General features: G+C 38.4%; 1 protein-coding gene across 1 annotated transcript; it reads right to left on the bottom strand.

Annotated features, from left to right (window-relative positions):
* Window positions 1-3,732: 3,732 nt before the first annotated feature.
* LOC125224890 (allantoicase-like) lies at window positions 3,733-12,749 on the bottom strand. The gene is made up of 8 exons (XM_048128391.1): window positions 12,615-12,749; window positions 9,225-9,423; window positions 7,821-7,901; window positions 7,461-7,621; window positions 6,318-6,474; window positions 5,435-5,581; window positions 4,781-4,959; window positions 3,733-4,400 (listed from the first exon to the last, which is right to left on the bottom strand). Exons 1-8 carry the CDS (start codon window positions 12,669-12,671, stop codon window positions 4,269-4,271), a joined length of 1,113 nt encoding a protein of 370 aa, XP_047984348.1. The 5' UTR covers window positions 12,672-12,749; the 3' UTR covers window positions 3,733-4,268.
* Between the last annotated feature and the right edge of the window lie 784 nt (window positions 12,750-13,533).

Below are 13,533 nucleotides of genomic sequence, written 5' to 3' on the forward strand. Positions count from 1 at the left end.
CACTGCCCCGATGGAACTTCCAGAAAGGAGACTGGGCGTCCTTTGCAGCTGATATGGATGCGGCAGTCAGGTGGATACCTCCGAAATCGGAGAACTATGCAAGGTTTGTGGGGTTAATTAAGGCTACAGCGAAAAAATATGTTCCGAGAGGTTTCCGAAGAACATATGTCCCTTGCTGGAACAAAGACACCGAAAACCTGTACCAACAATACAAGGAAACGGGAGACCAAGAAATTGGGCAAAGTCTGTTGGAGTCCCTAAACACACAACGCCAGGCCAAATGGATAGCCACGGTTGAAAAAATGAACTTTCAAGTATCCAGCAGAAAAGCATGGCGAGTCCTAAACAGGCTCACGGATAAATCAGGAACCAAATCTCACTGTCCTTCTCAAGGTCTCACAAATAGCATTGCAAGCCGCATTGTTGAAACATCTCGAGTAAAGGGAGATAAACTCCACACTAAGGCAATTAAGAAACTAACCAAAAACCTAGCTAAGACGCTGTCAGCCGATGAAAATATCTCAAGAGCGTTTTCTGTTGAAGAAACTAATATCGCGATCAAACAGCTATCATTAGGAAAGGCTGCTGGAGAAGACGGCGTCTACAACGAATTCATTAAGAATTTAGGTGCTAACTGCCGGAAGTGGCTGGCCGCCTTCTACACAGACATACTAGAAAGAAACTTACTGCCCCCCGGTTTCAAACACGCCAAGATAATAGCAACCCTAAAGCCCGAGAAGCCGGCCGAAGACCCAAAAAGTTACCGACCCATCGCTCTACTCAGCTCCTTATACAAGCTGTTGGAAAAACTGCTTTCAAACAGGATTACCCCACTGATTGACCAAATAGTCCCAGCCGAGCAGGCCGGCTTCCGGAGCGGGCGCAACTGCACGGACCAAGTGCTGTCTCTCACAACACACATAGAAGCTGGCTACCAGAAGAACTTGAAAACCGTGGCTGCCTTTATCGACCTAAGTTCGGCCTATGACACTGTATGGAGGCAAGGGTTATACTACAAGTTAATGAAGGTAGTACCGTGCCGGAGAGTTACCAGCCTCATGGACAACATGCTTCGTAATAGGGAGTTTGTAGTCCACCTGGGAGACAAACAGAGTTGCCTTAGGACCCTAAATAATGGCCTACCACAAAGATCTACGCTTGCACCGTTGCTTTTTAACTTGTACACGTGTGACCTGCCTCAGACAGTATCCAGGAAGTTTGTGTACGCCGATGACATCGCTATTGCACACCAGCATGGGACATTTGCAGCATCGGAGGAGCAACTGACTCAAGATTTAGGCTTGCTTAACGAGTATTTTAAGAAATGGCGCCTTATACCCAATGCCACCAAAACAGAAATCTCGACGTTTCATCTCAACAACAAACAAGCTGCTTTTAGTCCAACGGTAACATTTAATGGTGAAATACTAACTTTCAACCCGCTACCTAAATATCTTGGCGTAACCCTAGACCGCTCACTTACATTTGGCCCACACCTCCAGAAGCTAAGCAAAAAGCTTGGAACTCGGAATAATGTCCTGCATAGACTAACTGGCACGACTTGGGGAGCAAGTGCCGATGTACTTCGCACAACAGGGCTGAGCCTAGTGTACTCGGCTGGTGAATACTGTGCTCCAGTCTGGCTAAACAGTGCCCATACAGAGAGAGTTGACGTGCAGCTGCGTAACACTATGAGGTGCATATCAGGAACCATCAGATCGACTCCTATACAATGGCTCCCAGTCCTAAGCCACATTCCACCACCACACCTTAGACGACAGCAGGCTCTGGTGACGGAAGCGAACAAAATTCGTAGCAACCCGAATCTGCCAATCCACCAGGAATTTCTAAATCCACCCCAGCATCGACTGAAGTCCCGACACCCGCCTTATAAAACTGCTCTAACCCTAATGCAGCGTGACTTCAGCATAAGGGAAGCTTGGAAGGAGGAATGGCAATCCAATCTGCCTAGTATGAACCTAGGACCCTACGACCCTACACAGAAGCCCTACGGATTTTCCACTACAACTAGGAGGGAATGGTGCCAACTTAACAGACTGCGTACCGAGCATGGACGTTGTGCGGACTATCTGTTTAAGTGTGGATGGAGAGACTCACCAGCATGCGACTGCGGGGCACCGGTGCAGACTATACACCACATCATGCACGAGTGTCCAAAAAGAAAATTTGTTGGGGAGGCCCTGGATCTTCACTCACCTGATGCTAACGCTGCCCGATGGGTGAAACACTTAGATATAGTATTGTAATCAATGATAGTATCATAAGCGACTCAGTGCATGCCATACGAATAAATAAATAAGTAATCGAATGACTCCAACGAATTTAAAATCAGCTCAGGAAAAGAACAGGTAGAGTATAAAATTCTCTAAATAGTTTCTAAGACTTGTGTTGTAATTGACAAATGGATAATTTCTACCCAATTGTCGAATTGTCACGTTAGTTGAAAAAACTATTTGTAAAGCTGTAAGTATATTGCTATCAAATACGGGTCACAACTGGATGAGACTAGCTCAGGACCGGTACAAGTGGCATACTAGAAGAGAGGCCTATGCTCAGCAGTGGGCGATTAAGGATTATAATTATGATGGATGATGATGATGATGATTGCTATCAAATGCACTACAGTGAGGAAATCTAAAAGAGTTTTGCCAAATAAAAACCTTTAGGTACATATAAGCTACATTGAATGAAATACAATTTTATTTTAAAATAGATACATTTTTTCAAAGCGGCACAAAGAACGAGTGCCTAGGGGAGCCCATCAGGAGCGTGTCACGAGTGAAGAGCGCGAAATTACATTTTCACACATTCTTCTGAAATACGAGCTTTATTACCCCAAATAAAATATTCCCTCACCTAACGAGAAAATATGAATTTCACGCTAAGTTTACTTTATAAAGTTTGCATTTAAACTCTGTTGCTAAAATACCGTGTTATTTTAAGTATATTTTAAAAATAGCTTCTATAAAATAGCAAATTGTGCATATAAATGGTAAATAAATTCCTTCAATGCGAATAATTGGATTTGTAATTAAGAGCGCTCGATATAGAACAGTTACGCCTTTTACAAACAGTTTACGCTTAAGGCAACATTGGAATTATAGCTTTCACGTCAGTAATTTCCGTGGATGACGCTGCCGGTAATAATGATATTTAATGAGGCATCGAACAAGATCAATACAACGTAAATCATCACCATTGACGGATTTGGTTCACGGGGAATAAGTTTCTGGCATAAACTTGGCTACAAAAACTGAAGCTACGAGAGAAAAAAAAACGGGGTAAGATGGTGTCATAGTGTCCATTTTGTTTGTAAGACACTGTGTCTAGAGTGTATGTGGCACCTGCATTACAGCGCTGATGAAGTAAAAATGAGTGGAAAACCTGTTTTACGATTATAATATTCTACCGTCAACGGAAAAATGAGGAAGTTTTTTGAAATAGCTCTCTTTGTCATACAACTAGGGATCATTTTTTTTTTCAAGTAGTCACACTACTATATATAAATTATAAACTGAAATAAATATCATTTACAAGAGAAAAAAACGATGAGGCCCACTGGTGGCCGAGCCGGTAATCGAAACCGTGTCTGCAGCTTTCGCGGCTAACGCCCTTACCACTAGACCACCCGCCCGCCGTGGTATCCGACGAAATTTCTCTAGTGTATGTTATCTCTTTGTCATACTAAAGATATAATAAATAAACCAGGAGTTTAGGCATATCAACATTTAATGTAATAATACTTGATTTTAACACTACATTAAATTACTTTAATAATAATACAAGGAACTTTGCACCATATTCAATTCTTATTACTTAGGTAAGTAACAAACTTAGTAACAAACATAAATAATAAATAATACTAGCAATATATAACTTATTAAAAGCTACTCATTAACAGAGCCAGCAGTGACATGTTTTAAGTTATTTAAAGTACAATATTCACAAACTTTTATCTATTTATATTTAAATGAAGAACAGTAATTACTTTGCTGCGATATAAAAACACTATAAAACAATCAAAAATCTAAATGAAAAATATTTAGCGACGACACATTTAAGTATTGAATTGAAACAAAATGTTACAGACATTTTGTTTCAATAAAGTAACAGCAAAAACGCTACTCTATCTTTAGCTACTCACTGCACATAATAGCATCTGATTTAATATCTTATCACAACTAAAATCTAAAATAGACGGTAGGTTAAGCTACATTCAATAAAGCACATAGAACTAGTCAAAATATTTAGTCTATCGTATTGTCGACGAAGCCAAAGGCGCGAACCCTGCTGATGCCACCATCTGGCGCCATGGTTACCCTGACATGCGTCACCAGGTCTGACTCGCAGTTGTACCAGTGCTCGTTGTGGGCCGAGAGCTGCAAACAAATGGAACTTTAGTGTACGTTTATTTATAGCTATGTCGTGGATCTGGCGGATTCGTAGCGCAATGTAAACAACGGGGAAAAACCACCAGCATCCTTTGGTGGAAGGGGTAAATAGAAAACGAAATTGCGATATTGCAGTGACAGGTTGGTTACGAGTTCATTTCCTAGGCCACAATTGAACCGAAATGGCGCAGTAGACTTCTCTGACATCGACGGGTGAAAAGAGGGTGGTGATATATTATATTCATACCAAACGGTAGAAATTTATTTTAATTTCCTATATTCAAAGATGCAGGGTGAATTAGAATTCAATTTTGTGAATTAGAATTAACTTAAGTAAGACTGTCGTCAAGTGATTTGTATTAACTCACCTTGCTCGGCCTTAAGATGTTACGCCACTGAGGCCGTGATTCAGGCGTCCAATCGCGGCTCAAGAAGGTGCCATCTATCTTAACGGAATCGGGGAAGTTGCCTTTGAAGTGCGCCGTATCCACACATAGCTCTTTGATCCTGCCCGGGAAACCCAATTTGAAGACGGCCCATTCTTCTCCTGAAATAAAGTGGCCAATTAAAAAATGCGCTAACCAAAACGCTGCCATAATATTGAGAGGTGCTTTTAATTTGGCTGAGTAATGGAGGGTAAACCTTTTAAACATTTAAGATCAAGATTGGCAAGCTAATTAAATGTTTATTTTGGTATAAACTTTTGATATTTTCGAAAATACGATTGTGATAATGATAACGGTATATTGAATTCGTCACAAAATAATTCAATATTAAGGTCCTGAAAAGACACAAAATTCATTTTCATGGAAAATATTTTTAAACACTTATAGACATTGGGACATTGGCCCATGCTTTGCGTTACTAACATGAGTCATTCTTGACCTTTATTTTTTTTTTTCATGTTATAAAATACCCGCACGAGGTAAAGGACCACCTTCAAGGTCTTGACTGTGACTTGAATGCACCTGAATGTCTGTCAAGTTAGAACAGTATGTACTGGCTTTCCTGAGTAGACTTACCAGGTACTTTAAGTGTGCCATCCTCGTTAGCCTCGATGACCTCCGGCCGGTCGAGTCTCCGGGCAGTCTCCCAGCCGTCGGACATGCACTCGCTCTTGCAGGGCCTGATCATGTTGCGCGGGTGCCCATAGTGAGCGTTTGAGTACCCTGAAACAAGCGATAATTTGGTTAGGCCTTGATCTCGATGCCTGACCCCGATTGGAATCCAGTATCTAGTCGTCCGCGTCTGTATGTTAGGTTTTAAAATGTTTGGGAGCGGTCGTTTTCCACCCGACCCGCGTACGCGATTGCTTGGTGTAAGTATATTATTTGATCAGAACCATATTTCGCACAACACGTAATATGAAATAATGATTATTTAAATATTCATAAATGGCAGAGTTTTCGAAGTGAGTTAGGTTCGGGTTTTCTGACAAAAAATATCACGCGCTTGTGACACTGTTTGAGTTGCAGGCGTCCATAGGTTACGGTGACCGCTTTACATCAGGCGGGCCGTATGCTTGTTTGCCACCGACGTAGTATAAAAAAAAATTAATTCTACGAAGTATGTATTTTGTAAAAGTAATTCTGCCAAACGATATCCAATTATTGTTATGCGATGCATGCAATACAAATCCTGCAAAATATTTTTATTCCACATAAGTAATATTAATAGTCTACTAAGGAAAACTACCAAAATCATGTTATCTAAATTTAATGAAGGCAAGTTTTATCGGTCGGAATATTTCGCATGAATATAAGTAGGTACTTAACTATGTATTAAAATGTAATGTAGCAACTGGTACTTAATTCAAACTACATAATTTCCTTTGAACATTTAGCAAAATAAGAAAGAAATTAAATATATTATTACCGTTCCACAACTACAATTTGAAATATCTACCTTGGCAGGTGGTGCCGTTCAGTAAGGACAGCAAATCAACCATGTGGTGAGGAAGAGGCCTCTCAGGCCTGGCTTCACCAAACACCCTGAGCCGCGCAATACCACCGTCTGGGAAGATGTTCAGGCGGATATGCGTGTATGCTTCGTCACTTAGTACCTATAATGAAACAAAATGATGTTATCAATACTTCCTATCTTATTTTAAATTTTATTCGAAACTTAGATAAAAACAAAAAGAAAAAAAAAGAATGAATAAAAATAAAACTAAACAATTGATTTGAGCGATGACGTCACAGCGTGGCTCGGTTGCGTCGTTTGCTTCAAACGGATGTTGCATCAAAATGTAAGCATGAATACAGCTTAATTCACGAAAGCCGACATGTTTCAAAGGAACACAACTTCGATTGTATGAGTGACACCTGTTTCGCTATATAGTCGTAACCGTTATTTTGTCACACACATGCATATTTTCATTCACACATACGTTCCTTTAATGCCAGCTCTTGTGAATTGATCTGTACTAATTGCACAAGTACAAACAAACACGAATTCAAGCAACTTTAACAAGGTTAGTGATTTGATCTATCAAAGCATACTGAATGTTGCCTGCTCTGGCATTTACTAGGGATACTGAAATTTTGTGCTTTAAAAGTTTAAAATTTAGCATTCTGTTAAAATACACGGTGTAACATAGGGGAACCTAAAGATTTTAACTAGACGCATTTCTGAGGGCAAAATAAAGAATTCGAATTTCGCCAAAAAAAATTTTTTGTGTATTTTTTTTTGTTTTATTGGAAGTATTTTCACATAAAAAGTAAATATCATTCCTAAAACTAGCACTTAAAATAAAAATGTACATTTTTTTTCTAAAAAATACTTTTTTGCAATGAGTCACTAGTTACTTTTTGATATCTAACAACGAGGATAGTTAGATTATTTCCGATAACAGCGTTTTGTTTCGAAAAAATAATAAGTAATTGTTATTTTATTAAATGCTTATACCTAACTCTGTAAGTAGGCGAAATCCAGAAAAGTTTATAGGACATTTTAGTCTTCTAATATGATAAGGAATACTCTGTTAAAATTATTCGGTTTCCTCATATTACACCGTGTTTTATTACACTTTTCTATATCAGTGCTTACCTTCTGATAGTTCAATCTAGTATCTTCGTAGCCAGGCCTTAGAGCAGTTACAGGCACGATTTCAGTCCAGTTGTAGGTAGCTAGTTTTTCTACAGCTTGATGTTCCTGCTCTGTGCATGCGGTGCCCATACAGGTTTTTTTTTCCGGTAGCATTGATTCTTCTGTAATCAAATTGATTAATAAATATTAGAGGAAATTCTCAACTAAGTCCCATGGTAAGCTAAAACAGTGCTGCGAAAAGTTCAGACAGGTCGCCAATGAATATTATCAAGTTAGGTATATTGTAGTTTGAATAAAAATAAGAAATAGAGGTAAAAAGGAAATAGAAAAACATTAGATTACTAATTTTAATGAACATACCTTCGGGGGTTAAACAAGCCGCTTGAATCGAAAACTTTGGCGCATAGTTTCCAGTGAAGTATGCCGTGTCGATAAGAAGACCTGTAAAAATACCAAAATATAAGTTATACAAATACCGTTTAATTCAAAATATCAACGATTAAGTTAACAAGTGTTAACACTTTCGAAACCGGGCTCTACGCGGCGCTACGACATTTTCGCTACATACGGGGAAACCCATGTAATCGGCTACGCTTCTACGAGCGGTGTACCCGACAGTCGGGTTCTTGGTAGCGAAAGTGTTAATTCATACTAAGGGCCGGTTGCATCAAACCGTCGGTCACCGTTAAAGCGTTATATAAATTTTATTGTATGGGAAGCTGTCAAATGTGGTTGACGCAACGGTCCCTATATATTATGTACCCAGTAAAAAGGCAAATGATGTGATGGACAAATTATTTCAGGGATCTGAACCAGTTTTCTTAAAACCCCAAAAACAACTAGGGAACAAATCAAATTATTTTATTGAATATTTTTTGATTTGTTCTTTTTAGGGTTCCGTACCTCAAAAGGAAAAAACGGAACCCTTATAGGATCACTTTGTTGTCCGTCTGTCCGTCCGTCCGTCCGTCTGTCAAGACCCTTTTTCTCAGGAACGCGTGGAGGTATGAAGCTGAAATTTATATCAATTACTCAGGTCTACTGTCCCTTGAAGCTGTGAAAAAGTCAAACTTCTAAGCCAACGCAATCAAAAGATACAGCCGTTTATGCCGCAAATTTTCGACACTTGCAAGGGAATCAAAACCTACAGGGTGCTTCCCGTGAACTCAGAATCTTGAAATTCGGTACGAAGCAACGTCTTATAGCATAGATAAAGGAAAAATTACGAAAACCATAAATTTTTAGTTACATCACATAATATATATTTTTTTAATAATTGTAAACCTTGCAGGTTTGTACGGAACCCTCGGTGCGCGAGTCCGACTCGCACTTGGCCGGTTTTTCAAGTAGTCACACTACTATATATAAACTATAAATTTAAATAGATATCATACACGAAAGAAAAAACGACAAGGCCAACTGGTGGCCGAGCCGGGAATCGAACCCGGGTTTTCAGCTTACGCGGCTAACGTCTTCACCACTAGCGCGGGGCGGGCGCGTGGTCTAGTGGTGAAGACGTTAGCCGCGTAAGCTGAAGACCCGGGTTCGATTCCCGGCTCGGCCACCAGTGGGCCTTGTCGTTTTTCCTTTCGTGTATGATATCTATTTCAATTTATAACCCCAAAAACAGTTAAATATATCATGAATTGAAGTAAAAACATTGAACTATGATAATGAAAATACTGGTATATTTGAATAGGTATCTGATTTCTGTCATATTGTAACCATTAGATATGCCAAGAAAGGTCAAAGATGAAAACGTACCACGTATGACGCACTTGGTGCCCAGCTTCAGTATGCACCAGTCGTGGCCGGCGACGCGCTTGCGCCTGGTCTCCCAGCCGTCCATCCACTTGCCGTACTCGGTGTACTTGTCCGCCAGCCACAGCGGATCGCTGTCCGCGAGCATGTTCTCACATGTTGCGAAGAAGTCATCCGTTGCGAACGCTACTTTGCCCCCAGCCTGTGAAAGGATGGGACTTTTAGAAATAACACAATAGCGCACGTAGCTTCGCAAAACTATGTAGAACAAAATTGTGGAATCGAATCTCAATTTAAATTTCTAACCGCACGCGTACCTCTGATACGGGTATAAACCATCGTATAGGTTATCCAAGGGATGCATTTTAATATTATTATTTAAGACGCTACGGGAGCGAAAATGCTAAAATGGAAAGGAGTTCCCCTTTAAATTTGGGAATTTCAGTTAAATATACTAGTGTTATTAACTAGATTTATCGAAAAAAAAATTGTCCATTAAGAACAACTCAAAGATATTGCGAAAAAATCTTTAAAATCGAGGTTCCGCTCTCGACTGTTTCCTCTTTCAAAACTTATTTAAACGGAACGAAATTTGAGAATCTGAATAACAATGAAATAATCTGTGTCGGACCGTTTACATTTTTTGGCTAATTGTTACCGATCTTGAGTATCACACCTTTTTTGAATCATATTGAAAAAGGCCGTTTTTAGAATTTTTTGATTGGCTCTAGCGTCTTTTAAAATGAAAATAGCAAAAAAATCAAAACGGTCTGACACAGATAAAAATAATAGTAATCTGTGTTGAAAAAATCATTGCTCTATCTTCAAAAACCAGGGAGATAGTCGAGAGCGTTTGTATGGAGAATTGACCTGTATCGTACCCTCTTAAAAAAAAATATACGGCATAGTGTTAATTAAGTAGGGTATGCGTTCTGCAAGAGTTCTATATGCCTACATAGTAGCTACTGGATATAAGTAGATATAAAATACATATGTTGAATTTCTTTATATCAAGTTCGAATATTTACCTGGAAACAATATTCTACTTTCATATAATAACAATTTAAATCACTATATTAAGGTAAATTCTTTCAAAGAAATATTTGTGTAAGTAACTCTACGCTAGCTTGATAACTGTTACGATAACTATACGAAAATTTTCTTAGAAATGTCTTATTATAAACCTTTTGATCGAGGAAAATATATTTTTCCGTAATAAACGAAACCGGATACTAGGAAAAGAAACCCAAAAAAGCAGTGTTCTTTTCAGCCTAACTGTAAATAATACCTTTTAATTTATTGTAAATAGAGCTTTTATCGAAAAACATAATAGGTGCCTAATACAGTAGTACTCGGGTCGTCAAAATATTGTCTTTTTGGGCACATTTCACTTGGAATCTTTTGTAATTTTTACGCCGCATACATGAAAAAATGTTTCATATTATAAAGTCATTAGTGTAATGTATACTTTTCTTGAAAAACGCTCACATGCTGCCATTGAACTGTAATGGTAGCAGTGAAAATAGACTTTCAAAACGATCAAAAGATAAAACAAGAGAGCAAGTTATCATTAACTGTCAAGTGGTCCAAAAAGCAGGAATAGCGGTTATTAATCGTTGGACGGCTTAACGTATCCCATTTTTACTCCGCCGCGGGCAGTAAGCTCGCGGCGTGATTGACGTAATCTACCCATCTGGCCTACCTCCCTCTTTCGGTCTGAATACAGAGCTAGAAACAAAATATCTAGTATAAGAAAAGATGGCTGATTGGTGTCGAACTGAGCGGGAAACGGTTTATCTTAAGAAGCATTTCAACATTAATAGAAGAGCGAATACCAAGATTATTTTATTGAATTCTTAGTTAACATAATTATTTCCTTTTAATTGCAAAAAGTTGTTTAAGATTAGAAATTTTGACACTAAAGCTTTCTGGCCAGTCATATATGTAAATAAGTAGGCAGTTAGTTCTAAGAATACGAGTATACGACACAAGAAGTTTTTGAATATTTCAGGAACATAACATATGCAATTTTCATTGTTTTTGTTTATCGCAATGAAAGTCACGAGAGCAGTAAAATGTTAATTACCTACTCTAAGTTTATTATAAAATAGGTTCTCTATAATTTTAACATTTCACTCGTGGTGAAATCATGCGCAAGAATTTTTATTTCTAATTTTTTTAATGTGTAATGTGTATTTCCGAGTTCTCTAAAATATCTTCCTATTTTTAGCGAGGCAACTTAAACGTAAACTTTTTAAACGACTAAATTAGATTGTATCTAGACATCTAATTAAGGGGTACACCATTAGGGCACTTAAGGTGAAGGCCGTAAAGGTGGGTTTCGCCAGAGTTCCGGTTATTAGGAGCTAAGTTCGAGACCACAAGGGGTCTACTGCGGACACCGAAGTTCACACATTGCGGGCATTTCTCTTTCTCACTTTTACTACGGCTATATAGGAGTAAAAGAGAAAGATATTTGTAACTATATAAACGCGGTGTTCGCGGTAGTCCCCCAGCGCCTGGCCAGTTTGCATTACTTTAACTGCTTTTAAGCAAGTTGGGGGAATCTAAACCACGTAATTATCTTTACTGGATACGTACCTTGCCTCGTCCCTAATGAGTTGACATAACTTTATTTCTTTTAGCCCAATTTCTTGAACTTGATGATAATATTATTTGTATTGTCAATAAATATTAGACTAGTCGGTTTTAAGCAGCGTAAACCGCACAACATGATAGATAACTTTTTCTAGTACCGTTTTAAACGGCCATTAAATAAATAAACATAATTATTAATTTTGATAACAAACGTGAATATCAATAGATAAGGTACAGCGGGGCAAATCTCGACTGGGGGCAAATCTCGACTGGGGGCAAATGTAACTAATCCAATTTTTCCATTATTACACTTTTATGTTGAGTTCTACATGTACCACTGAACACGCCTACCATATTATATAACCGGTGGACACTCTGCATTATTAAATAGAGTGTCCACCGGTTATATATGGTAGGCGTGTTCAGTGTTACATGTTGTAAAACATGGAAAAAATGGACCAGTTACATTTGCCCCTCAGTCGAGATTTGTCCCGCTGTACCTTATATGTACAATTATAGTTTCAATTCAAAATTTCGCGCAGGATGTCTTCCTCTTCCATACAGTCATCTCATCACTTGGTGTTTACATAAGAATGCATCGTTTGATGTCAGTATTGTCACAGAAAGTACCTTCGGGTTATTATTATTTTTATTTCCTAGTACCTATTTTTTAAAGACACATGGGTCGAACGCGATAAAATAACATTATTAGGTACCTTTTCTCCAACGTTTCGGCCAGGTAGCACTAGTTCCTAGTACCTAGTAGAATTTCTTGCATAATAAGATAAAACTTACCCCAACACTAGCGAACTCGCTAAGCTCCGCGAACGCAGGTGCTTTCTTCTCGATCATTCTCAACACTTCTCGGTTCAATATCAATCACAACAAATATACTAGTCAAATGTGTTGCCTAAAACAACGGGAGCGACTTGAGACTTGAGAATGAATGACTGGAAGCGCAGCGTGCCATTTATATAGCTGTTGACGCGCTGATAATAACCATAACAAAACAAATCGGTTTATCACTACGACAGTTGACTGAATGACACGCGACTAACTTTGGTTTATTCCGTGAAATCGTACGGTCATCTTTTAGTAGTCTATTGGAATGTTCCACGGCAACTTGGTATTCTAATTTTTCAACGAAACTTTAGTACTCAATTGATACAAGAATAACATCATGAACAAAATTTACAAAAAGTACTTAGGAAAAACTTCAAGTGGCACTTGTGTAATACCTATTTTTTTTACGATTATGTAAAAAGAGAAGTTATCAAGGGACGGAGAATCAAACATAAAATATTATAAATTATGATATAACCATCATTTTGTGTTAACAAAGTCGCAGGCTATTTATTATTAAGGTACAGCGGGGCAAATCTCGACTTTGTAACTGATCCATTTTTTCCATTATTAACACACCTCTAACTATTTCTGGTGTCTATGGGCGGCAGTGATAACTTACCATCAGGCGACCTGCCTGCTCGTTTGCCTCCTACCTCATAAAAAAGTTTGGTGGTAATCGTAATTTTTTTTTGTTAATTAAAGCCATAACAATCTATCATTAGCCATCGAAACCGTAAAACTATAGCAAAATCGGTCAGCCGTGGTAAGAACAAAAACTACAAAGGATTTGATTTGTGAGCAAATAGTGGAATGTTTTCAAATCTAAATATAACCCGCCGGTTGAATTATAGAAGAAACTGGAAATAGT

This window comes from Leguminivora glycinivorella, chromosome 3 (genome assembly GCF_023078275.1).
Source record: "Leguminivora glycinivorella isolate SPB_JAAS2020 chromosome 3, LegGlyc_1.1, whole genome shotgun sequence".
NCBI lineage: Eukaryota > Metazoa > Arthropoda > Insecta > Lepidoptera > Tortricidae > Leguminivora > Leguminivora glycinivorella.